General features: G+C 40.9%; 1 protein-coding gene across 3 annotated transcripts in view; it reads left to right on the top strand.

Moving 5' to 3' along the window:
* stx3a (syntaxin 3a) overlaps nt 1-27,744 on the top strand; it is a 28,298-nt gene extending 554 nt beyond the window's left edge. Inside the window, exons 1-10 of one of the 3 annotated variants that reach the window (XM_088341666.1) lie at nt 22-159; nt 7,446-7,520; nt 10,987-11,086; nt 13,583-13,657; nt 19,169-19,239; nt 21,028-21,136; nt 22,278-22,351; nt 23,275-23,409; nt 25,563-25,673; nt 27,339-27,744. In XM_088341666.1, the coding sequence (XP_088197792.1) occupies nt 61-159; nt 7,446-7,520; nt 10,987-11,086; nt 13,583-13,657; nt 19,169-19,239; nt 21,028-21,136; nt 22,278-22,351; nt 23,275-23,409; nt 25,563-25,673; nt 27,339-27,416 (927 nt within the window). In that variant the 5' untranslated portion in view covers nt 22-60 and the 3' untranslated portion in view covers nt 27,417-27,744. Of the gene's footprint in view, nt 1-21; nt 160-2,376; nt 3,757-7,445; nt 7,521-10,986; nt 11,087-13,582; nt 13,658-19,168; nt 19,240-21,027; nt 21,137-22,277; nt 22,352-23,274; nt 23,410-25,562; nt 25,674-27,338 lie in introns of those variants that run through there. The other 2 variants (XM_088341667.1, XM_088341668.1) reach the window with 2 other exon arrangements.
* The last annotated feature ends 226 nt before the right edge of the window (nt 27,745-27,970 follow it).

The following is a 27,970-nucleotide window of genomic DNA, read 5'->3' on the forward strand; positions in this document are numbered from 1 at the left end:
TCAATTTGACTTATCAAGGGACCTATATTGCATAATTTCCTAGGTTCTTGAATCTTAGAGATGCTCGTGGTTTCAATAATTAATTATATGAAATTGCTGTATGACATTTTGTATCGTGACACAGAAGGAAGACAACATGGATGCAGAAAAAGGGGGGAGGTAAGATATAATTAAGATGTTTTTGTCACGGTTGCCATGGCGCCCAATTGGCCCCGCCCGTGTGGCGCCAGCTGCGGCTCATTGACAGATTGGCTTTCTGTCTTTTTAAGCTCAGTGCTCTCATTTTTCCTTTGTCAGTCCGTCAACGAACCTCTGCCCCGTAAGACGTGGGTTCTGACTCAGTCCTGTTTTCCTGTCTGGTATCGTTCCCGTCTATTTTGTCCTGTTAATTATCGGTTTCCAGTTTCGTTCCCGTCTATTTTTGTCCTGTTTAGTATTCTCTCCAGTTTTCGTTCCCGTCTATTTTGTCCTGTTTATTTCGATATCCTGTTTCATTATCAATCCTGTCTGTCCTGTCCTGTCCGGTATCGACCCCATCTGTCCGATATCTGCTCGGGCAATTGGAGTTGATCTCGTCGGTCTCTGGCTTCCTGTCTTTCCACGCCAGACTGCTGCCTAACGTGCATGACTCCCCATTTCCCGTAAATTAAAAGGCATGTGTGAGGACGTCATGCGTTTGGGTCCTGATCCTGTGCCGGTTCTTGACAGTTTTGACAAATGAATGTTTGTAACAATTATGAATATGATACATTTGCATTTTTTTTACCATCACACCCATTTCCTTATAATTACCCATTAACATACGAGTTTTTACCAATGCTAACATTTGTGTTTTTGGTCCTATTCATTATTGACTCTATCAACTTGAGAACTGAAGCTAAAAATCACAAATTTACCAAAAATTCGAGGGTGCGCTTTATAAACTGGTGCGCCATATTTCCAGATTAATAGAAAATCGGGAAAAAGCGTTGCGCCCACGCAGTGGCAGTTGACCCAAAATTTGGGCCGGGGCTAAAATGTCAATCATTAAGTTTGGATTGGGTCAAGCTACTCTCTTGCTCACTTTTTTTTTTTTTAAACTACCCGTCATTGTTCTTTTTGTTTCAGCCTCTTTGTTTGTGCTATCTATTTAAAGTGCATACTGCTGCCATGGTTTGTTGTCCAATTTTCAACCTTTCAAAATGACAGACGGTCTTAACCTTTTTCATGAACCCTTTAAAATTCCTTAATGATGGAAAATTGTCGGCTAATGCAACCTCTACAGACACAGAAATATAAAAGGTGCTAATGTTTGAACAGTCTTGTTTATCTTAAATTTTGTTACAAAAGACAAGCTTTACGGTGGGTAGCCTGTGCTTGGCACAGTTCTGAGGTAATGGGTTCAAATCCAGCTACACTTCCTGTGTGGAGTTTGCATGATGTTGCGTGGATTTTCCTCTGGCACTCTGGTTCCCTCCCACATTCCAAAAGCATGCATGTCACTTTAATTGGCCAGTCCAAATTGCCCCTAGGTGTAAACAAGAGAGTGAGTGGTCTGTCTCTGTGTGCCCTGCAACTGGCTGGCAACCGGTTCAGGGTGTCCCCTGCCCACTGCCCGAAGATAGCTGGGATGAGCCCAGCACCCCCGCAACCCTACTGAGGATAAGCGGTGCATATAACGGATGAATTAAGACAGGCTTTACATGTCACGCTGGCTACCCCTCAGTTGCCAGTTTTAATCCTGCTCGTCGGACCCAGAAAAGTGGGCGTGTGGCGGGAGACCCTCCTCTTTCCGAGGTCTCACAAATGAAATATGAAATTTCGGGTTTCCATCGGGCTCAGTCCTGCAAATCAAGTTGGTTTGGGCTTTAATACATGCTGGATTAATTCGGCCTGGGAATTTAGTTTCGATATCACCCCTACCTTGAGGTTCATCCCTGGCTGCAGTTCCACCAATGGTCTGGAGCCCGGTGACGAGTGCTGCCGAGGACTGCGGGCCGGGTGGCGGCCCCTGTGGGCCAGAGTTTAGAGACTCTCAAACATTTTCGAAGTGCTACTGACCCCTGGTAGCCCAAGAAGCAGTTCCCCATACACAAGTTATAAACGACGCAGCAAACCCGGCTAATAGGTCTTAGAGCTGTTGAACTTCCAGACAGAGACACCCAATAACAGGCTAATACTGAACCTAAGCAATGTTCCCTGTAATTTTCCACGGGTCTGAGCGTTCACACAAAGTCGGTAAGCAACGCTTGAAACAACAGTGAGAACCATAATCCCAAGTGTGGCAAGATAATTATCAGACATGTCCAAAACTTGACATTTTGCTGAGCTTCCAGCAATGCAAAATTATTTTTCTCTTTTGAATGAATTGACTCATGTACTATTGCAAAGGTTGTACGGCCTACAAACGTCGTTTGTTCTTAGAATTCTTTCACAAGATATCCATTTCTTTTTATTTCCTGATATATTTTGTCGCATAATATTAACATTTTTGGGGGCTTATTTAGTCGGTTGCAAGATACAGAACTGTACTTAATCACATTTTTGAGTGGAAGTACAATGTTGGCAACAAGATTCACTTAATATAATTGGAAATTATTTGAATGCAACACAAACTTTTTCTTCCTTTTTCCGTGTTTTTTTTCTACTTTTTTTTTAAATTATTTTTTAAAAAGTCTTATTGTGTTTATTTTTTCCGAGCTGTTACTTTTTTCTTTTTGTTCTCTATTTACTTTTTTCCTATGTTTCTTTCTTTTCTTTTTTTCTGTGTTTTTTTCTAAATGTTTCCTTCTTTTTTCTCTTCCTTTTGTTTCTTTTTTTCTCAGCTTTTCACTACTTTTTCATTTTGGTATTTTTTTCTTTTTTGTTCTATTCCCCCCTTCTTTTAAGTCATTTTGTGCATAGTTTTACATAATATTTGGTCATGTTGGGATTAAAGAAGCAAAAACAACCTGAAGATTCTTTTAGGACCCGAAAGAGCCGGTTCCTTTTAATGAGCCGAGCCGAAGAAGCCGGTTCTCGACAAACTCTACTAACTTTACTCAACTTCGTTCTACTTCGACTCGACTTCAAAATACCGCATTTAGAACCCGTTTATTTTTACCTTCATGCACTGTAAACTTGACTTAAGTCGCTTCTTAATTAGTAATTTTGAGCCCTCATTTTTGTGCGCTGGCTAGATTTTCTTGTGCGCAGCGTAGAGTGAACACTGAACCTAAGCCAATTGTTTTAACCCAATGCAGCCCAGGACTACAAATACTTGCCCAGTCCTGTTTTAAGGAATTGTAAAAACACTTGTATAAGTAAGCGTGTGAGTGTACAGGAACATCCATGCCCGGTTGTAGAACAATTCAAACAACAGACGTTCCAAATGGGCATAATTCCTCACAGCTAGAGACTAAAGCCTCTAGGTTGGACTTTGAAAGAGTGGGGGAGAGACTCTCATGCTGAACTACTGCCCTAATCTCTACTTAGAGAGGCTTAGCAAAACCTCAGGTTCGATTGACAGTGATGTCTCATTTGGGTGGGGCGTTCAAACAAATCACGAACTTCCATGGCCAGGATATATACCTTTTTTTTTAATCTGACCTCAAATTTTGTTGAATGAGTTTTGTCTGTTCTATTTTGTTTTTGCATTAACACAATTTTTGGGGTCTTTCAGGTTTTTTTTTTATTTGCCTTTTTTTGGGAAGGGTTGTCTTTTTATACCTAGTGTTCGAATTTCTATTTTTGCGAGTGATTTTGACAATGAAGGACAGATTGGCTCAGCTCAAACAGGTAGGAAGAATTATTCAACTTTATCACATCCTTTCATCTTTGTTTTGGTGTCCTTCTGTCCATGAAATTCTAGAACAACCTCAAATTTGATCAAATCTGAAATGTATCATTCAATATCAATGTGATTGATTTTGGATTGTACTTGTTATCACGTCTGCCACACAGTTCAGATATCCGGGGTTCAATTCCATCTATCAGCCTCTATGTTCGGAGTATGCATGTTAACGGGTTTTGAGCGGTTTTTGTCCAGGAACATCTCAAAAACATGCTTTGGAGTTTCGTTGGAAAGTCCAAGTTGTCCCTAGGTATGAGTGTGAGTAAATGGTACTATCTATTTACCCTGTGATTGGATGACCACCAGTCCGTAATGTCCCTTGCCCACTGTCTGAGGTTAACTGGGATGGTGAAGATATGATTTCAAATGATAAGGAACCTTGAGTTCTTAACACGTTCTGCACAGTCGACATACTACCCTGATAATACTTACTACAAATGTCTGTGCATATATTTTTTTGTCCATTGATCAACACATTGTGAGTACACAATGCATATATGCTCTAACATAATCCAGGGGCCTGGAACCTATAGCTCACTAGCCACATATGGCTCGGTGATAAAATGCTACTTGAGCATATACCTCAATTCTGGCAAGCTCCTTAACTAGTTTTGGTGCGTGCCTAAGCGAAGCTACTTTGATAATGCCCACTGTTCCAGTATTTAAAGAGCACCGTTTCCACCACAGTTTACAGTTAAGACGTCACTGTTTTGACTGTACTTTGCTAAAGAATCATTTTTATCCATCCATCCATTATCTGCACCGCTTATCCTCAGCAGGGTCACGGGGGTGCTGGAGCCAATCCCAGCTATCTTCCGGCAGTGGGCAGGGGATACCCTGAACTCATTGCCAGCCAATCGCGTGGCACACAGAGACAGACCACTCACTTGCACACTCAAACTCGGGACAATTTGGACCAGCCAATGAACCTGACCTGCATGTTTTTTGGAATGTGGGAGGAAACTGGGGATAACATGCAAACTCCGCAAAGGAAGGCAGATAGCTGGATATGATCCCATAACCCCAGAACTGTGCTGCAGACTCAGCCGCCGTGCTGCCATCCCTTTTATATAAGTATGATCACTGTTGAGACACTTTATAATTAAAAACCCACACAACAAACTGTAATTTCCCACAACCTTACCACACAGAAAAATTTGATGGGGTGGGTGGAGCTATGCAACACAGCACATTTCCCTCTCTCCCTCACACGCGCCTGAAGGGAAATACATCCATCAAGTTTTCGTTTGCAGTTATTTGAGACATAATTACAAAACAGCTCTGCTTGCACCTTGTTTTGGAACCATTATTTCTGAATAAAAAAATTGTGGGTCAAAATGAGCCTCAATGATTTTAAGTAACTGTGGGAGGGTGACACGTTTAAAGTGGTATAATTGTTGATAAGGGACAAAGGCTCTGGAATTATTATTTTTCTACCATTTTCATCTAATCATCTAACGTCACACAGAGAAATAAAATGCGGTGAAAAACTAGGTATTGTCTGTAGAGCAGGTTTGACTGTTTTGCTGAATGTTATGGCTCTGTCTAAAAAAATTATATTAATATTTTGGTATTACGGCTCTTTGGGTCAAAAAAAGTTCCAGACACCTGCAGTAATCCCTTGCTGTATCGCAGTTTCGCTACTTCGCGGATTAGCAGCGTGCATTGTGAACACTTTGCATAGACTCATTAAAGCAGCAAAAGGCAGGAAGATGAAAGATGCTTTCTATTGCTAGCAAAGTTGGACTTCTCCACATACTAAACTTTTACAAAAAAAATTTGATAATGGAAAAATATATGTTTCCTGCAGGACAGAACTACAAAGTGAATTGAGTTTCTCATAACGTCCACATTATGGCGGCAAAGTATCGTCTAAAGCAGGGGTGTCAAACTCATTTTAACTCGGGGGCCACACGATAGAACAAACATTCTGTCGGGGGCCGGACTAGTAGGTTAAAGAGAAAGAAAACGAGACATAAAGAAATAAGAGAATGAGGGAGGGAAAAGGAGAGAGGGTGAGACAAAGAAAGAAAAAGAGAGAAGGAGAGAGCGTAAGAAACAAAAGAGATAAAAAGAGAAGTCGTGAGAGAGGGGGGAAGAGGGAGAGGAAGAAAGAAATCCAAAGAGAAATGGAAAGACACAAGGAGATAAAAGAAAGCGCAAAGGGTAGGAAGAGAGAAAGAGAAAAGGAAAAAAGGAAGTTAGAGCAAAAGAAGTTAAAAAGACACAGAGAGAGAAAGAGACAAAGAGCAACAAAGGAAGAGAAAAAGAGAGACAGTCTCCGGTATCCAATATCAATCCTGTCTGTTTCCTCCTGTCTGGTATCTTGCTCCAATCTCCAGTATCCGATATCAATCTCGTCTGTCTCCTCCTCCCTGGTATCGTGCTCCAGCCTCCAGTATCTGGTATCGATCCCGTCTGTCTCCTCCTGTCCGGTATCTTTCTCCAGTCTCCAATATCAATCTCGTCAGTCTCCTCCTGTCCGGTATCTTGCTCCAGTATTCGATATCAATCTCATGTGTCTCCTCCTGTCGGGTATCCCGCTCCAGTTTCCATTATCTGATATCAATCTTGTCTGTCTCCTCATGTCTGGTATCTTGCTCCAGTCTCCAGTATTTGATATCAATTTTGTCTGTCTCCTCCTGTCTGGTACCCTGCTCCAGTCTCCGGTATCCGATATTAATCTAGTCTGTCTCCTTCTGCCCGGTGTCTTGCTCCTGCCTCCAGTATCCGGTATCGATCTTGTTTGTCTCCTCCTGCCCGGTATCTTGCTCCAGTCTCCAATATCTGATATCGATCCCGCCTGTCTCCTACTGCCCTGTATCGTGCTCCAGTATCCGGTATCGATCTAGTCTGTCTCCTTCTGCCCGGTATCTTGATCCTGCCTCCAGTATCCGGTATCGATCCTGTTTGTCTCCTCCTGCCCGGTATCTTGCTCCAGTCTCCAATATCTGATATCGATCCCGCCTGTCTCGTCCTGTCCGGTATCTTGCACCAGTCTCCAGTATCCGGTATCGACCCCGTCTGTCTCATCCTAGCCGGTATCTTGCTCCAGTGTCCGGTATCGATCTCGTTTGTCTCCTCCTGTACGGTATCTTGCTCCAGTCTCCAGTATCGATCCATCTGTTCTGTCCGGCCTCAATCTCGTCTGCCTCTAACTTCTCTGTCTCACTTCTGATTATCAATTTTAAATTTTATATAAAGCGATCGCCGCATCCCTGGCGTTTGTGTTCCCGTAAAAGAAAGCTTGTGTGAAAACGTTACGCGTCTGGGTCCTCCGTCTGTGCGGGCTCTGACAAATGTAAAATGTCTATATTTTTTGCCAGTTGAAAATGGGTCCTTACATTCTATTTATCGAGTCATTTGGAAATATTTGTTGTGGCTAAATTATTGCGCTAGTTTTGATTGCACTATTATTACAACTCTTCCAAGCACTACCTTATTTTTGCCTATTTATCTTAACATTCTTTTTTCTAATTTTTCCCTTTAAGATTTAGTTTGTATCCTGGAGTGACACGTCTAATCTTGTTGCAAAAAATGTTCACTATATTCTTATACATGACAAAATAGTAAAGAAAATTCTAATTCTAAGCTTTGCTATTAACGTTTGGAAATGTTTATTTGCCTTAAACAGGCGAGTGATGTTGCAGGGGAAGATGTCGAAGTTCCTGTGGAGAATGCCTCTTTTATGGACGATTTTTTTGCCCAGGTATGGAATGTTATCATCTTCCTCTATCTGAAATTGTTGTGAATACTGTATATCTATATCTATATCTATATATACTTAAGAATATAGAGTGGCTTGCGAAACTAAACTGTAATATCTTGTGAAGCATCAACAATAAGTGGAACACAATCATGAAGAGGAACCCACTTTATTGGATATTTTAAACTTTTTTAACAAATAAAAAACGAGAAAGTGGGTGTGCAAAATGATTCAGCCCCTTTACTTTCAGTGCAGCAAACTCTGTCCAGAAGTTCAGTGGGGATCTCTGAATGATTCAGTGTTGATCTAAATGACGAACGATGATAAATGGAATCCACCTGGGTGTAATCTAGGCTCAATCCCATTCCTCTCACTTGGCCCTGAGAACCCTCCAGTGAGGTCCCTCCATAGGAAAGTCCCCTCGGTGAATGGAGTGCAAAGTGAAGATTGTCCCCTAAGAAATTGGACGGGACTCAGGTCTCTGTATAAATCCACCTGCATTGTGATAGTCTCAGGGGTCTGTTTAAAGCGCAGAGATGATCATGAAAAACGAGGAACACACCAGGCAGGTCCGAGATACTGTTGTGGAGAAGTTTAAAGCTGGATTTGGATACAAAAACATTTCCCAGTTTTTAACATCCCAAGGAGCACTGTGCAAGCAATAATATTGAAATGAAAGGAGTGTCAGACCACTGCAAATCTACCAAGATCGGGCCGTCCCCCTAAACTTTCAGCTCATACAAGAAGAAAACTGATCAGAGATGCAGCCAAGAGGCCCATAATCACTCTGGATGAACTGCAGAGTGGGAGAATCTGTCCATAAGACAACAATTAGTCGTATACTGCACAAATCTGGCCTCTATGGAAGAGTGGCAAGAAGGAAGCCATTTCTTAAAGATATCCATAAAAAGTGTTGTTTAAAGTTTGCCACAAGCCACCTGGGAGACACACCAAAGATGTGGAAGAAGGTGCTCTGGTCAGATGAGACCAGAGTCGAACTTTTTGGCAACAATGCAAGACGTTATGTTTGGCGTAAAAGCAGGACAGCTCGTCACCCTCAACACACCATCATGGTTTTGGCCTGCTTATCTTCAGCAGGGACAGGGAAGATGCTTAAAATTGATGGGAAGATGGATGGAGCCAATTACAAGACCATTCTGGAAGAAAGCCAAATGGAGTCCACAAAAGACCTGAGACTGGGATGGAGATTTGTCTTCCAACAAGACAATGATCCAAAACATAAAGCAAAAGCTACAATGGAATGGCTCACCAAAAAACATATCAAGGTGTTAGAATGGCCAAGTCAAAGTCCTCAATCCAATTGAGAATCTGTGGGAAGAACTGAAAACTGCTGTTCACAAACGCTTTCCATCCAACCTCACTGAGCTCAAGTTGTTTTGCAAGGAGGAATGGGCAAAAATATCACTTTCTTGATGTGCAGAATTGATAGAGACAAGTGTGTTCCACTTCTTGATTGTGTCCCACTCATTGTTGATGCTTCACAAGAAATTACAGTTTTATATCTTTATGTTTGAAGTTGGAAATGTGGCAAAAGCTCACAAAGTTCAAGGGGGCCAAATAGTTTCGCAAGCCACTGTATATATATAAATATACTGTATGTACAGTGTATTATGTACAAATAAGTATTTGCCCCTTCCTGATTTCTGTGTTTTTTGCAGATTTATCACTCACAAATGTTTCAGATCATCAAACCAAATTAAATATCACCCAGAAATAAAGAATGCAGTTTTGAAATGTCGATTCCGTTTATTAAGGCACAAAAAATTAAAACTTATCTGGCCTTATGTGAAAGTGTATTCGCCCACTGAAGCTAGGAGCGAGTTGGGCTACCTTTGGCAGCGATAACAGAAATCAAACGTTCACAATCATTGGTAATAAGTGTTTTACAACGCTGTGGAGGAATTTTGGCCCACTCTTCTTTGCAAAATTATTTCAAATCTGCCGTATTGGTGGGTTTTCCAACATGAACTGTAGGATAAGGTCACACCACAGCATATCAATTGGATTCAAATCCAGACTTCGACTTGACCACTTCAGAACCTTTAGAAGTGCATTTGCTGCTGTGTTTTGGATCATTGTCCTGCAGGATCCAAGAGCTCTTGAGTTTGAGTGCACAAACTGATGGCCGGATGTTCTCCTTCAGGATCTTAGATAGATAGATAGATAGATAGATAGATAGATAGATAGATAGATAGATAGATAGATAGATAGATAGATAGATAGATAGATAGATAGATAGATAGATAGACTTTTTTCATCCCCGCAGGGAAATTCACTGTGAATATGTGAAACTGGAGTGCCATGCCCAATTTCGTTGTCACAATATGTTAACCCATTTTGTAACAATGACAATAAAGATATATTCTATTCTATTCTATTCTACATCATTCCATCAACCACGACAAGTTGTCCTTGTCCTGAGGCAGCAAAGCAGCCCCCAGACCACATGCTTTACTGTTGGTGTCATGCTCTATTTGTCAAATGCTTTTGCCATTTTTATGCCATATGTTATGGGCTGCACACTTTCCGAAAAGGTCACATTTTGACTCCTCAGTCCACAAAATGTTTCTCCAAAAGTCTTGAGGATAATCAAGATGCTTTTTGGCAAAATTGAGATGACTCTGTGTGTCCTTTTATGACAGCAGTGGTTTTCACTTGCAAACTCTCCCATGGATACAATTTTGGCTGCATCTTAACTGAGGCCAGGGTGGCCTGCAGTTCCTTAGATGTGTTATGAGTTTTTTTATGTAACATCCTGGATGAGCCATTGTTATACTGTTAGAGTACATTTCGTTGGTGGACCACTCCTGGGAAGGTTTGCTAACCCTAATCCTAACTCTAACCCATAACCCTAACCCTAACTCTAACCCCTGACCCTAACCCTAACCCAAACCCTAACCCTAGTTTTCTTCGTTCGTGAAAAATGGCTCTGACAGTGGTTTGCTGTAGCCCTACAGCCTTGCAAGTTGCTTCGAGACCTTTCCTGGACTGATGGATATCTTATTTTTTTGTAATTTCTTCTGGTATTTTTCTGGATCGTCGCAGGTCATTCGCGTTCTTGAGATTTCGTATCCTAATTCACTTCTTCTAACAGATTCAATTGAAGTGATATCTTGATGGCAATCCATTTTAGGTGTTGCCTGTGGAATTGAACTCAGCTTTCCCAAAAGGGTATTAGTCAGTTAGTTTGATTTAACAAGGGTGGGGGCAATAACTTTTTCATATAGGGCCGGATAGGCCTGGATTTTCTGTGCTTTAATTAATGCAATCAACATAAAACTACATTTAGCATTTCCTTGGGTTCTCTTGGTGTGATATTAAAACTGGTTTGATGATATAGAACTTTTGTGAGTGACAATAAGCGAAGAACACATACATTGGAAAGGGGGCAAATACTTATCTATGGCAATGTATATTTCTATATAATGTTTGGTTCTGTTTGTCCTAGATTGAGGATATCCGCTCCAGTATTGAGAAGATCGATGAGAACGTAACAGAAATCAAAAAACTCTACTCAACCATTTTGTCCTCCCCAGCATCTGACCAAAGCAAGTAATATGTTCCACACATGCACGAGCAGGGTTGGGTAGGGTTACTTTAACTGGATTACTTTCAATTACTTTTGGATGACTCCAATACCAAATATGCTAATAAAAGACAAAAGAAACTAAATCTGAATAAAATGATGACTCACAACACGTGGTAAGCTTTCTCTCCTGGCTTTGATCTCTTTGATCTCTGGCAAAACGAACATAAAATGCGACAGAAACAAAATGAAAATAAATCCAAACAGCTTGCCAACATCATTTTTGCCGTTCCATGTATTCCGTTACTCCCCAAGCCTGCACAAAATGTAGTCATTTTATTCATTTTTAGTTTCTTTTGTCTTTTATTAGCATATTTGATATTGGAGTAATCCAAAAGTCATTGGAAGTAATCCAGTTAAAGTAACCCTACCCAACCCTGTGCACAAGCAAGTGCACACACACTTGTTTTTCTCTGCAGAGACATTCGATTGACAGAAGGCATTTCCTGGAGATTTTACCAAACCTAACTATTTAAACTAGTAGTCTTATCCTAACCAAAGTCCACCTCAAACTTTTTTTTCCCCTATTGAAACGTAGCATCTCATCTGTAAGTGGGTCCTTATTTATGTGTATTTTTTTCTATTTTCTTTTGGTATGAGTCATTGGGTGACCAAACCCTCCCAATTCCAACCCTTAGTGATGTGTGCCAAGCAAGTGAGCAATGTTTTTCTTATGTACTGAAAATTTTGGACTACTTTTTTTGCTACATTTAAACACTGCAGCTTTAAATGCGATGTAGCTTTTTCTTTTCGTGGAGGTCATTTCTTCCTCATGCCATTAGGCTCTTTAACTCCACCCGGGGGAGTAAAAGCCCACATTAAACCCCAACCCCACATTCCCCTATGGTTATTACAGTGTGTATTTTCCGTAGCACTATTTAAATACTCTATATCAACACGTTATATTGGGTAATTTTGTATTCTATATCTTTATTTTATTATTTTATTTTTCAACACAAGGATACTACTGGAAGTGTGAATTTCCCTACGAGAATGAATAAAGTATCTATTTATCTATCTATCTAGACATCTATCTATGTATATATGTATCTATCTATCTATCTATCTATCTATCTATCTATCTATATAGACATATACTGTATCAACCTATCTATCTATCTATATAGACATCTATCTATCTATCTATCTATCTATACATCTATCTATCTATCTACCTATGTATCTATCTACCTATGTATCTATCTACCTATGTATCTATCTATATAGACATCTATATAGACATCTATCTATCTATGTAGACATCTATCTATCCATCTATCTATCTAGACATCCATCTATCCATCTATCTATCTAGACATCTATCTATTTATCTATCTATCTAGACATCTATCTATCTATCTATCTATCTATCTATCTATCTATCTATCTATCTATCTATCTATCTATCTATCTATCTATCTATCTATCTATCTATCTATCTATCTATCTATCTATCTATCTATCTATCTATCTATATAGACATCTATCTATCTGGCTCTATCTCTCTATCTATCTGGCTCTATCTCTCTATCTGCCTTGGTCATATCCCTCAAGAGGGGTGATCGACAGTAAGACAAACACATACAATAACAAAGAACATGAAATAATAAGAAAATAAAAAAATAGCAAAAAACACACACAAAAATATTTTGACCATGGCCAACCTTAATGTCCAAACAAGTCAGGCACCTCGGCACCTAAGTTGGTCATGCTTTCGTCCCTCCAGACGAAACGGGACACAAGAAAGCGTCCGTGTCACTCGGGTCAGGGTGACACAACACACTCTTCTGTTCAACAGCAGGCCCCGACAACTTTCGCTGGTTTACCCCTGCCGCATCATATGGGTGCCCTGCCCATCCCATAGAACGCGTCCAAACATCCCACTATCCTTTCACAACACCTCTCCTATCACCAATAAGAGCTCTAGCTTCCATTATATTTAGACCTCTTTCCTGCAGTGCACTCATAACACCATCCATCCACGTCAATCGCGGCCTTCCTCTTGGACAGTCCTCACAAATAAAATATGAAATTTCGGGTTTGCTTTGGGCTCGGTGCCTCAAATCACTGGTCGGGTTTGGGCTGGATCAGGCTTTAATACCCATGGGCCTGGTTTAGGTCAGGCTGGATTGGGGCGGCAGTAGCTCAGGAGGTAGAGCGCTCGTCTTGGGATCAAGGGATCCCAGTTCGAATCCCGGCTCGTCCGTGTTACATGTCGAAGTGTCCTTGGGTAAGACACTGAACCCTTAATACCCCCAATAAGCAGGTTAGCGCCTTACATGGCTGCAAGGCCGCTATTGGGAAATGTGGAGCACATTGTAAAGCGCTTTGGGAAGTCATTGACTTGAAAAGCGCTATAGAAATGCAGATCATTTCATTTCATTTCATTTTATAATCAATTAAGCAGAGAACTGTACCTTGTACCTCCGTGTTAAAAAAATGTTTTTTCCTTGTTTAGAAACCCAAGATGATCTCGAAGCAGTCACCAATGAGATTAAGAAGTCTGCCAACAATGCAAGAAATAAACTCAAGAGTAAGTACAACACCCATCATGTCATGATTACTGATGCGAGGCACCCGTGCCCGCTCCTTTGGTGCCAACTGCCTCGGCCTCTGATTGGCTCCCCGTCAGTATTTAAACTCTGTCCTGTCAGTCCCCTTTTGTCGGTCCGTCTGCGAATCTCTGTTTTTACACGGCAATCCCTTTTACAAATACTAAATTGAGTTACATTCCTAAGGATGTGGCTTTTAATCAGGCTCTGTAGTAAGGAATTTTGGATATATCCCTGGTATGACTCAAACCCATGATCTCCCAGCATTGGGGTGAACACACACAAGCTGCCTAAAAACATAAAATCAAGCCTGAAAGTTACCTGTGCAGACACTTTACTAGAGGTAATATCTCAAGCCCAAGCTTGGCCCGAACTCAAAATTTGCCAATCATTACATTTGGGTTCGGGCTGGGCTTCTCTCGCTGTTTTTTTTTTTTTTTTTGGTCCACCCGACATTTTTCCTTGTTTCTTTTCTTTTTGTCTTTAGAACGTAGTGCCGCTGTGGTTTATGGTCCAATTCCAAAGCCGTCAAAATGACGAACAGCCTTAAATGTTAACGTCTACTCTTGAAAAGAATCCGTCAATGATGGAAACATTTTGGTTAATGTAACCTCAGCAGACACAGAAATATAAAAGACATACATGTTTATGCAGTCTTTGCTTTAAGTGTTTTGTGCTGGAGGATCCGTGCAATGGATTCCGTCCCCCATCGTGCAGCCAGCTTGAAGGCGGCCCCCAAGGCGGGCTGTCAGTATTTAAACTCTGTCCAGTCAGTCCCCTTTTGTTGGTCCGTCTGCGAATCTCTGTTTTTACACGGCAATCCTTTTTTCGCCTGTCTCGTTTTTTGCTCCTGTTTGTCTCCCGCTACGATCTGTTTTGATCTCGACCACGTCTCCTCTACCGTCCTGATTTACGACCTGTTTTGGATCTCGACCACGTCCACTCTCCTCTGGCTTTCGACTTGTTTCCTTTCCCGACACCGCCATCGCTCGCCACGGAAGTCCCACTTCCGCGTTCAGAGCAACCTGCTTCCCTTTCTTCTAATAAAACTTGTGAGAAACGTTACGCGAGTGGGTTATCTTTCTGTTCTGGTCTTGACAATCCATCCATCCAAACTCCATATAGGAGGTTCGGCCTCATGACCTCAGAACTGTGCCGCACACGCGCGAACCACTGCGCCGCCGTGCTGCCCAAGTACAACATTGCGTGCCTATATTTTAAGCTGATGGTGACATATCCGATTTTTTCAAATCTCCTATTCTTCAAGTTGTAGTACTTTTTTGCTTTGTTAATGTTTTTTTGTTTATCTCCCGGTATATGATGTTATTTACAATTAGGGTTGGGTAGAATTACTTTAACTGAATTACTTTCAATTACTATTGGATTACTCCAATACCAAATATGAAAATAAAAGACAAAAGAAACTAAATATGAATAAAATGATGACTCACAACACGTGGTAAGCTTTCTCTCCTGGCTTTGATCTCTTTGATCTCCGGCAAAACTAACATAAAATGCGACAGAAACAAAATGAAAATAAATCCAAACAGCTTGCCAACATCATTTTTGCCGTTTCATGTGTTCCGTTACTCCCCAAGCCTGCACAAAATTTAGTAATTTTATTCATATTTAGTTTCTTTTGTCTTTTATTAGCATATTTGGTATTGGAGTAATCCAAAAGTAATTGAAAGTAATCCAGTTAAAGTAATCCTACCCAACCCTGTTTACAATTACATGCAGGCAATATATGTAGCTGTAAGAGTTAACATTTGGCAATAGACCCACTGTGTGGGGCCGAGCATGAGTGACAAATTCTTTGGTTTGTTTTGATTTTGACTTCAGTTTGCACTCTAACTTGCAAGTCTTTTTCGCTTCTTTGGAATTTCAAGGTAGGAATAAAGGAGTTCTGGATTGACAGTAATTGACAGGGATTTATCAGGGGGGTTACAGGGAGTTAGCAGTTGAAAACCCTAAACAGAAGCGAAAAAACAACTGTGTTAAACAAAGAATACAAATTGCTCCAGGTTGTCAGGACCAGAACGGAGACAGGACCCACTTGCGTTGCGTTTCTCACAAGTTTTATTGGAAGAAAGAGAAAGGGTTGCGCCCACGATCCGGTGATGACTGGACGCGGAAAGCAGGTCGCTCTGAACGCGGAAGTGGATCTTCCGTGGCGATTGCAGTGTCAGGAACGGAAAAAACGGGTCAGTAGCCGGGACAGGAGAGCAAAAACGTGGTCAGAAGCGAGTCGTAGGCCAGCAAAGGAGAGTAGACATGGTCGGGGACAAAGAGAGGTCGAAAGCCGGCACGGGAGAGCGGACGTGGTCAGGATCAAAAACGGGTTGAAGCCGGGGGACAGACGGGAGCAAAAACAGGTGGGAGTCAGGGTCGAAAAAGGCTTGCCTAGTGTAAACTGAAGTTCGCAGACAGACTGACAAAAGGAGACGGATAGGAGTGGGTTTAAATAGCCAGAGGAACCAATCAGAGTCCGAGGCAGTTGGCGCCAAAGGAGCGGGCACCAGTGATTCCCATCAGTAGTCATGACACAGGTGACTTAAAAAAGCAAATAAATGACTCAATATTGTAATTACAAATAATCACAAATGAAATATGTTAACATTCAACGCATAGCATCATGCAGTCTCATTAAAAACAACTGAGGTTTGAGATTGAACTAAACTTGAAGGCAATTAACTCAAATAAGCATTCAATATAATAATCATTAATCAACTAAAATGTACATGGAAGTAATTCAAATGATTCTATTCAAACATAAGTCAAACTAATATCTGCCTTCAAGAATCTCAAATAATCTGAGCCATCAGTCAAGCAGTATTAGTTCTTCAAACTGAGCATGTCAGTAAAACTACAAACCAAAGAGAGTGAGATATTTATAATATGTAACTTAAGTAACTGATTGCAAACAAAACCTGAACACACCTCTTCCACAGGTTAAAAGCTAAATACAGTAAAAGATCTGTATTTCTTCATTCATCAACAAGGCCAGTATCTTAAAAAGTCAATCTCCTACTTGTCGCGTTTGACCGACAATCTGAAGATTTTTTAGTTAGATTTTTTAAGCTTTCCTTGACAAACCTTTGCCTGCACATGTTGGGTTTGAATTCTATATATGGCTGTCTATCAGGAAGTTCCCTCACCTGAAAGTTGGGAACTCTTGTTCACTGTTGTACTGACCCCTGCAGGTCCGGATGAAGAAAATGTGGGTGATTTTTCTTGTTCGGTCAGTTCACGTCACCATGAGCAATGTCGTTATGCGGGTGGATGTAGTTTCTGCATTCAATTTTTTATTACATTTTGTTACATTAAACGAAAAATTAACTAAATGTATTCATGTCACTCACTACAGTCAATTAGGTACTATAGTGGTTTCTTTCTCACAATGGTTCATTGCTGCGTCTCTCCAAAAGGATGTAGTCATATATAAGTATATACTGTTAACTGTCTGCATAATTTAAGGCTGGGCAACGATCAAAAACTCGATTAATTATGCTGGAATAACTGTGATTAAACATATGTTTGCATGAATACCACGGCATTCTTGCACTCCAACCAGCGCTCTCTCCAATCTCGGGAATTAAAAGGACCGCTTAGAACCAGTTGCAATGGTGAGGACTGTTTCACCTTGTCATGAACCGGAACAGGATCAGGACCCAAACGCGTGACGATTCTCACACAAGCCTTTTATTTTACGGGAAATGGGGAGTCATGCATGTTAGGCAGCCGTCTGGCGTGAAATGATAGGAAGCCAGAGACTGACGAGATCAATACCAATTGCCCGAGTAGATATCGGTCAGATGGGGTCGATGCCGGACAGGACGGGAAAGACAGGATTGATAATGAAACAGGAAATCAAAAATAAACAGGACAAAGTAGACGGGAACGAAAACTGGAGAGAATAATAAACGGGACAGAAATAGACAGGAACGAAACTGGAAACCGATATTAAACAGGACAAAATTAAATGAGAACAATACCGGACAGGGAATAACAACAGGAAACAGGACGAGTCAAAACCCACGTCTTGCGGGGCAGAGGTTTGTTGACGGACTGACAAATGGAGAGTGAGAACACTGAACTTAAATAGAAGGAAAGCCAATCTGTCAACGAGCTCCACATGGGCAGGGCCAATTGGGCAACATTGCAACCGTGATGCCAGGGCTGTTTATTTTTTTATATTGGAAAGTTTTGACTACAGTTCCTGTTTTTTGAAAGCACCAAAATTCCAGCGCTGAATTCAACAGGTTCTTCTGCACGTCAGATGTGTGGTTTTCATCAGCAGTGTATTTTACTTTGTGAGAATCTTCTCCAACAAAATAACTCTTATTTTATAGGAAAGGGGTCACCATTGTGTAAAAGATGATATCTAATAAAAATTGTTGTCTATTGTTTAGTTTGAGAGGGCATAAAATCCCTTGAAGAACGGAGTTACTCAGCTGTTAAATCGATTTATTAGAAACTGAATATGAGTTGCCTCTCAATGCTGAAGTCCGGCTCATCTCTGAAAAGCAAGATGTCGCTTTACACTGAAAACCAACGGTGACCAAATTATGTACGTGCTGTATCTGAGTCAGATTAGGAGGCTTTTCCCAATATTGGTTATCATGGAAACCAGTAATATCTGTTTAATTTGGGAGAACAAACCCCGACCCCCAAAAATGGCCTGGAGAGGGATGGGCGCCACTTGGCTGTGCTTGCCCAAAACTAGAAAACAGGAACGGATGCTCAGACGACCCCGGCAGTTAAGGGATACATAAACATGAACTGCAAAAATGCCACAGTAAAGCAGTTATTCTAGCAAAAACCTGACAACCCACTAACAACTTGAAAAGACGCAGTAACGAAGTGCAGTAACAACGAAGCGCAGTAACAATAAGACGCAGTAAAAATGAAGGGCAATAACAAAGCACAGTAACTAAACGCGTTAACGAAGCGCAGTCACAACAAAGCGCAGTAAGAAAAGGGCGCGGTAAAAATTTAGAGCAATAACAAATCACAATAACTAAACGCAGTAACCAAGCACAGTCACAACAAAGCGCAGTAAGAAAAAGGCGCGGTAAAAATTTAGAGCAATAACAAATCACAATAACTAAACGCAGTAACGAAGCACAGTCACAACAAAGCGCAGTAAGAAAAAGGCGCAGTAAAAATGAAAGGCAATAACAAAGCACAGTAACTAAATGTAGTAACAAAGCGCGGTCGCAACAAAGCGCAGTAAGAAAAAGGCGCAGTAAAAATGAAGCGCAATAACAAAGCACAGTAAAAAAAAGCCTAGTGACAAAGCCCAATTTTAGAGCGGAAGGGAAACAACTACGCTCCTAACTGGCGAATCTCACTCGTAAACTGTCTTTTATTTAATTTAGTCATGCTGTATACATGTGTTTGTATGTTTTAATACTGTTGTAGATAATGAAAATGTTTTGGGGTTGCGTGAATGTTTGTACTAATATACAGTATTCGCAAATATTCAACAGGCATCGAAAACCAGCTTGAGACGAACAAAGATGAAAGGGCCTCTGCTGACCTCAGGATAAAAAAATCACAGGTTAGAAGTATATGTTTTTGGACGAATGCTCATTTTAGTTACATTTGTCATTTTAGATGCTAGTAGAATTGTGGTACTTTATAGTTTATTGACCCAAAATGATTTTTTTGCACTGAATAGTGTAGCCCTTTAATATCTTGAATGCTACAATCCCAAATTGATAATTATGTTTACTGTATATTCACATCTGTTCAAGTGAAAAGCAAAATGATTGCCAATATTGATACTTCACCAAAGTACTGCTGCTGTGCGATCTGCATGTGTAATCAATGACTATTATCTGCAAACCTTGTAAACATTCTAAATAATGCAACTTCTCAAGTATAGGATTCTTTCTAGCTTTAATTTTGAAAATCATTTGGATTGAAACGAATTATTCTTTACTGCAATCGGTTAAGAAATTTGCCTCTAGGTGTTGCCTGTACTCCGCCATAAACCTCTTATTTCTTGGAAGGATGCTAGAAATTCTTACACTGATAAAAAAAAATACGTTACTACTTTGGAGTTCTGATATGAATTACTCATCCCCAAAAATAGAATCAATGAATCAGGCCAATTGAAATAGGACACACAATTTATTAACACATAGAAACAATGATACCCCCCCCCCCCCCCCCAAAAAAAAAAAAAAAAGGGGGAGGGGACCCCGGTGATTATGGGAGTTTTCGACTGCTGAAGGTCTGGAGGTTACTAGCACTAAAAAGGAAGTTACCGCTATAAAGCTAGTCGATTTGGGGAGATTGTCTTGTACAGAAAATAACCGCTCTCTCCCAAGAACCAGCAAACATGGAGTTAAATTTGAAGTCGTCACCTGACTTGTCGGTGTGGAGAGATTTGGTCTCGTGCTCCGGATGGTTGCAACATATGGCCCACGTGATGAGCTCTAGGTCGCAGGGCAGGTCCTCACGGCCACATTAACGGCCATGAGTCAGGCAGGCAAAAAAGAGAGCGGCTATCGCTCAGCTAATTCTTTTATATTAACCAGTGACGCTCGACCAGATCATGTCTTTTTTGGGCGTGGTCTCAGATATCTGATACCATCAGTATCGGATGACGGTGTTTGAAATTGCTCAACTTGTTAGCAGACATGGGGACTTGAGACTTAGTGACTTGGACTCGAGTCGACTCGAGTCGCTGTTTTTATGACTTGTGACTTGACTTGGACTTGGCAATCTAAGACTCGGGACTTGACTTGTGACTTGACTTGCCCAAGAAAAAAATACTTGGGACTTACTTGGGACTTGAAGGTGAAGACTTGAGACTTACTTGAGACTTGCACATGTGTGACTTGGTCCCATGTCTGCTTGTTAGTAAGCCAAAGAAAAAAATTGTGTAATGTTCTGTACTTGAGAATGTCCCCCCAATTGACATAATCAGGTATGGTGAGAACATTATTTTATAAAGCCTTGAATGTTTTAATTACATTCAAAACTTACCAGATTTCATTATGGTATATGGCGAATTGTTAAATCCGGGAACTGTCTAAAAGGGGACACAGTTGTTCCATCCATTCCAACGTTCTGGGTTATTTGAACTGGGCAACTGTAACTGTTCAGCTTTTGTTTGTGGAAAAGAAAGAAAAACATTGAAATGGGAAAAAGAGGAATGTGGTACTCATTTTTGTGCTGGGCTTATTTGCTCTACACAGATTTTTAACATTTTGTTAGTTAAAGGGGCCGCTGGAGATAAGGCCTGGGTGATATTTCCCCGCATTTATCAATCTATATTATATATACATTTTTCCTCCACAATGAAACTGAAGTTAAAACAATTATCCTTATTCCCCAGCATGCCATTCTGGCGAAGAAATTTGTCGAGGTAATGACGAAATATAACGAGGCACAAGTTGACTTCAGAGACAAGAGTAAAGGACGAATAGCCAGACAACTTGAGATCAGTAAGTTGAATCTATATATTCATTCAGTTTTAATCAACACAGTTTATTGGTAATACAAATCAGTTATCACTTCAAGATTTTTCAGTTCACAACAATATTGTACATTATACAAAATAATATTGCTGAAATATTAGTCTATATATTCATGCAGTTTTAATCACTTCAGATTTTTCAGTTCATATATTCTTCGTGGTTTGCTGTCCCGCCACAGTTGTAATGCCTTCTCAAGGTCCAATTGCAGTAACGGAATTTCCATAGCTAATTTGGGGTTTTCATTGTCGTTGTGCCGATCCAATGTGCTTTTCTGAAAGTTCGTATTGCGAAATGATTAATGCAATCCAGTTTTTTTGTCACGCTGGGTGCACGCATCACAGAACATGTAGCCTCCATTATCATCCTCCTCATAGCGTAACCAGGAATATAATTGAGTCAATTTTGGCAGAAAAGTCCTTTTCTTGCTAGGAGTATTCTTTTGTTTATCTTTCGTCGAATCGTTCGCTTCAAAACACGTGTTTTTCCTGCCTTCGCGGTCTTCTGAAGAATTTCTCAGCCGTTTTTTCGTGCCGGAATTATTGCCGTTGTTACCACTTTCTGTATTATGTTTCGACTTATTACCGACACTGAAGAAATTACCAATTTTTTGTTGATTTGCACCTAATACCAACTGTATTTACGGAGGCATACTTCTTTTTCACTCGACAACCACCAAAACAATGACGTCATCTCGAAGCAACAAGATCTCGTTTGCGCGAGACCAAAACAACAATGGCGGACCTGCCTGACGAAAAGTTTGGAGTGCAGTAAATCTTTGTTAAAAAAAAAAGTAATCGGGTAATAATGACAATTTGGTGTCAAAAAAGTTGCGTCCCAGCGACGCACGTTGATTTGAGACTATGCGTCCCCAGCAAAAATGATGCGTCTAGGACGCAGGGACGCGGGCAAACGAGATCACTGCCCTTGTAGTAGAACATGGAATGAGTGCTAGTAGGTATGCAAATGATCAAGTAATAGGGGGCCCCAAATCTTGTTTTGCTTAGGGCCCCATCAAGGCTTGGGCCGGTTCTGGGTTCACATACACTCAAGCATCACATGGCTAAGTGGCGATAATGACTTACTGTGTTGTGTTTTTGCTTAAATGTAGCTGGCAAAGCAACAACTGATGAGGAACTGGACGAGATGCTGGAAGAGGGCAACTCTGCGGTCTTTAGTGCTGGGGTGAATATATATCCTGAACACACTTACTCTGTTGTGTAATATATTTTTGTTCCTTTGATGATTTCGTGATGATTTACTTGTTTTTCTGATCAAATAGCAAAATAAACGACGTAAAATTTCATTATTGTGGCATGGAAGGAAAGAGGACATGCTCCAGTTCTGCAAACATATCTTTGTTCTATTGTTGCCAACTCAGCATGAACATTCAAAAGTTCATGGCTCCGTCGCTAGGCCTTTTGGGTCTGTGTCTGGGTCCTAAAGTCGACACGCAGCTACCCCTTGAACACCCGGAAGGCAATCTACTTTCTAAAACCTGGTTGAACCACCCTACCCTCGTGGTTATCAGTGAACCGGCGGAGTCAGTGAAAGCCGCCCAAGAGGATGCCAGAGAGACGTAGCAAAAGTGGAAAAATTCATGTGACGTCCATCTTTTTATCTCAGTGAGGCAGCCCTCCAAATTTCCACAGTTTAGTGGAGCAGAGTCCTCCATCGGAAGATACAGCTGAGTGTCATCTGCGTAGCAATGGAAACTGATATATACTTGCGAATAATATCACCTAATGGAAGCATGTAAATGCTGAAAAGAAGGGGGCCAAGTATTGAACCCTGTGGAACGCCACAGGTAACACTAAAGGGCTCCATTTTGTGTAACGTGCATCAGTGCAGTGTAAAAATGCATTTGACTACCGTCGATCATGGGTGTCCATTGAGACAAGCATATTGCTAGGGTCATCCCCGGAATCCATTACCAAAATGTCGATCGGAAATAAAAATAGCGTTGTCTTGGTTGATTAAGGGACCTTCTGTCAACAGGTGAATGCTTTGCTGACTTGATCAGTTGGCGTAGACAAAAAAAATGTCGACGAGGATTGATCAGGTACTCATCTTCCATTTCTGATAAAAAATGTGATCTTTCCCCCCAGATTATGGCTTCAAATATAAACCAGCAGGCCCTGAATGAGATTGAGGCTCGTCACAAAGACATCATTAGATTGGAGAGCAGCATCAAAGAGCTCCATGACATGTTCGTTGATATTGCGATGCTGGTTGAGAACCAGGTATGTGGCAATTTTAAACAACATTTTATTGTGAAATGTCAATTATTACAAGCAAAAACCGTTGCAAATGGGGTTTTTGAAGAAGAGATTGAGAATTCCCCAGGACAGGGAACACGTACCTGCTTGAAGCCAAAATATAAATCGTAAATGGACTGTTTTTAGTTAGCTTTACAACACACTTCACACTTTTCCCTATTCTGCTTGCTTCATTTTTGCCTTATTGTTGTTTGGTAGTCTATGTACAGCAACTTTGGCTGTCCTGAAAGGCGTTTTGAAGTAGAATTCATTAATATTACTGTTATTATTATTATCAACCTTATAAAAGTGGAAGGAGGAAGCATCTTTTGGTCTATCTACCGAGTGGGGGGGAGTTGTTTACCGGTAAAAATTACACCAAGAATGGATATTTCATTGGAATTAGTGATTTGGAGTCAAGCAGATAGTTTGGTAAGTATGTTCTTTATGCTAGCGTTATCAGAATAATTCTTAATATGTTATGAGTGTGTCTAAGATACGCAAGCACATGTACTGTTAGTATACCGTGTTCTGTATTTTATTTTTAATTGCCTTTCAAGATGACATGTATATTTTCTGTGTTGGATTTTAGCAAATACATTTCACCCAAAAATGCGAGTGCGACTTATACATGCTAATTATGCATTCTTAAGCTAGTGCGACTTATTCTATGTGGAGACTTATAGTCCGGAAAATACTGAAATTAACATCACATGCCGTAAAATCCGGACTATAGAGCGCACCTGATTATAAGCCGCACCCACCACATTTTTGGAGGGTAACCGCTTTTGTATTTACACAAGCCATACCTGTATATAAGCCGCCGCACCTGTATATAAGCCGCATGCGCCCACATTATAATATTTAACACAATCACAAAATTAACCCAAACCCGACTTAAAGTCCCGCGACTGTAACTGAATATTAAGTACACAGTCCAAAAACCACAGCCGGCAAAATGAACTGAAAATGAAACCGGTTAAGGTTTGATGCAGACCTGCAGAGTCCGGGTTTCGTTGAAAATAATCCAAGGAAAAAAAAAGTATATTTCCAAAGGTAAGGGAGGGAAAAATATATATCCATTATCGTCCGCTGCGTCCACAAACACGTTTCACCTTTACTCCACTTCCCGTCAGCCCCCGTGGTTTTCGTCCCTTCTTTTTGATTCGCCCGTGGAAAACATATCAGAATAAGTCTCTAAAATAAATACATTACGAAAATATACAGTTGCAAATACATATTATACATGGTTACACATATTTACAAAGAAAGACGGTACACCGAGAGAGTTTTCAAAGCTTTCATCCCAAACCGTGCCTGTGAAGGGTAGCAAAACGCTACTAGCAACACACTCGCAGTCCAGTAAACGGGTCTGTTAAAAAAAACATACCGTACATGTAGGAACTATGGTAAACCGTCTTTATCTTCCTCCTTATGACTGACATAATCAAAGTCGTCTTCCTTCAGTATGGGAAAGAGACTTTGTCATATAGACGTCGTCCCACGCTCCCTTAATCAAAAACATACTAGCAACACGCCCGCAAAGTAAAGTTTACGTGCAGTAGCTCTGTTTCCTTCTTTATCGGACTGCTCGATTGCGTTTAGCTTAAAAGCTGCGTCATGTGCCTTTCTTTTTGCAAATTGCATGATGAGGATATGTCCACGCTAATTTAATTTGTGCACAAGCTAAGAAGTTGCAGTCTTCCTCGGCGCATACATTCCACCGGTCCAAATCTAACCATCTGTACTCGAGCGCTGCTGGCGGCCGTTAGAAAAATTACATAAATTGGCCGCATCACTGAATAAGCCGCAGGGTTGAACGTTTGGGAAAAAAGTAGTGGCTTATAGTTCGGAATTTACGGAAATTCAGATATTTTAAAGGTCAGCAGAGAAGGCCTTGCAGGCCCTTAGGATCTATCACTTAAGTGGCAAGCTCCATTAGACTCATATTTACTCACTTGCTCGTGAAAAATTGTGATTGAAGTGATTAAAAAAAACGTGGATAATTCTATTAACTGAATTAGTCATCCAAGTTGAAGGTAAATTCGAGTAAAATCGGGAAGGAAAATAAATCCCAGCCATGAAGATTGCATGATGATACATTTTCATGCCACAGCATTCACCCCTCTATTTCCTAGGGTGGCATGATCGACAGAATTGAAAGTAACATGGATCAATCAGTGGGCTTCGTAGAAAGAGCAGTGGCTGACACAAAGAAAGCAGCCAAGTTTCAACAGGAAGCTCGCAGGGTAAGTAGTTATACTTGCGTACTTTATTTCCTCGAGTTACTTATTTCAATAATATAATTGACTAAAACCTGTTGACATTAGTAATGGTCAAAATTATTCCTTAGAGTGAACTTAATCACTAGAATTTGTTTTTTTTCCCAAAAGATTCGCTCAAACCATGGGTGTAACCAGCCCGTTTTATGAGGTGCTCAAACACCCCCCAATTAATTACAAGCTAACTAACTCTCTTGCCAAATAAAGGACAGGATAGGCTTGAATTTAATGAAAATGCTAGCTAAAATCCCAATACTCCGCTGCTTTTAAATGGTTCAGTCCATTTGATTCCTAGCACTGCTCTTCCCCGCCTCCCTGATCCCCTTTACTCTGCTAGTGTCCATGGCACAGTTCTGATGTCATGTATCAAATCCAGCTACACCTCCGGTGTGGAGTTTGCATGTTTTCCCCGTGCTTGCGTGGATTTCCTCCTGGCACTCTGGATTCCCCCCACATTCCAAAAGCATGCATGTCAGTTTAATCGGCCAGTCCAAATTGTCCCTAGGTGTGAATGAGCGAGTGAGTTGTCTGTCCCTGTGTGCCCTGCCACTGGCTGGCAACCAGTTCAGGGTGTCCCCTGCCCACTGCCCGAAGATAGCTGTAATGGGCTCCAGCACTCCAGTGACCCTACTGAGGATAAGCGGTGCAGATAATTGATTGATGGATGGATGTATATAGACTGTAATTAGTTGATGATCAGGAACCTAAGTAAAGACAAACAACATGGTATTGAACATCAGTCTGGTCCACTTCCAGCCCTTCATCAGATTATAGTGCTCTAATTTAAGAATAATTCAGTTATCAAATCAGAATAAAAAGGAAGGATTTTGCCTATCGTTCCGTGCAAGCAGACCAGACAAAAGCCTTCACTGCTGTAAATGCTGTCAAGACCATAACGGAGACAGGACCCACTTGCGTACGTTTTGTCTCAGTTTTATTGGGATGAAGGGAAAGGATTGCACACACGATCCGGTGATTGCTGGTCACGGGAAGCAGGTCGCTCGGAAGGCGGAAGTGGCACTTCCGTGGCGAGCGATGGTGGTGTCGGGAGCGGAAAAAACGAGTCTTAGCCTGGACAGGAGAGCAAAAAACGTGGTCGGGATCAGCAAAGAGTTGAAAGCCAGGAGAGGAGAGTAGACGTGGTCAAGATCAAAAAAAGGGTCGAAGCCGGGAAATAGACGGGAGCGAAAACAGGAGTGAGTCGGGGTCGGAAAGCTTGCCTAAAGTAAACTGAGGTTCGCAGACGGACTGACAACAGGTGACAGATAGACTAGGGTTTAAATAGTGACCGGGATCCAATCGGAGTCTGAGGCAGTTGGTGCCAAAGGAGCGGGCACAGGTGAAGCATACCGGTAGTCATGACAAATGCACTGTTTATGTTAAGCTTTATCAGGCATCCTAAATACAGTTTTCTAGGTTTTTCTTTTGGTGTTCCCCATTTATAATGTGCAACAAAAAGCCCCCTCCCACACAGAGATAAAAAACTGTATTTTTTCTGAAGCAAAGAAATTATATTTTCTATTTATTTCAATTGAAATGTTGAATTTATTGATGTACTAAAGAGCACCGGTTATGCGTATAATTTTTTACACGAATAACTGTGTTTATGTCCTTCTTTTCCATGTCCTGAAGAAACAAATGATGATCTTCTGTTGCTGTGTGATACTGGCGTTGATCTTGGGATCGTTTCTCTACAGTTTTATAAAATAAACCCTGGCTATACAATCTATGACCTCCGGTATGCTATAAACCTCCAGTATGGAGCCTGCTGGCATCAAGTATTCGCCAAGGGGTCAATGTGTAGCTCACAGGTTTGATCTAAAATAGCTCACGGGTGGACGTTAGGGTTTGTTAGGAATGTTTTAGAAGTAATTGCTTTTTTGCTACTCATATATCGATTGACAACGTTGGGAGCGTACCAGACAGGAACATGATCCATTTCTTCTCATTGATGCATTTCATTCATTATGACCATGTTCTTTGCTGTCAAACGATGTATTTGTACTCGATTGTGATGAATAAACTTATTTTACTGTAATTGTTTCATTTATTCAATTTTCAATAAAGAAATAAAAAAAGATTTGACGTGCATTGAAATTACCTACCTACCTGCCTACCAACCTACCTATTTACCTACCTACCTATTTACTTACCTACCTACCTTCCTATTTACCTACCTGACTAACGATTTGCCTACCTACCTACCTACCTACCTACCTATTTACCTACCTACCTACCTACCTACTTACATACCTACCTACCTA

The sequence above is a fragment of the Urocampus carinirostris genome, chromosome 8 (genome assembly GCF_059441175.1).
Source record: "Urocampus carinirostris isolate Australia breed hairy pipefish chromosome 8, RoL_Ucar_1.0, whole genome shotgun sequence".
Taxonomy (NCBI): Eukaryota; Metazoa; Chordata; class Actinopteri; order Syngnathiformes; family Syngnathidae; genus Urocampus; species Urocampus carinirostris.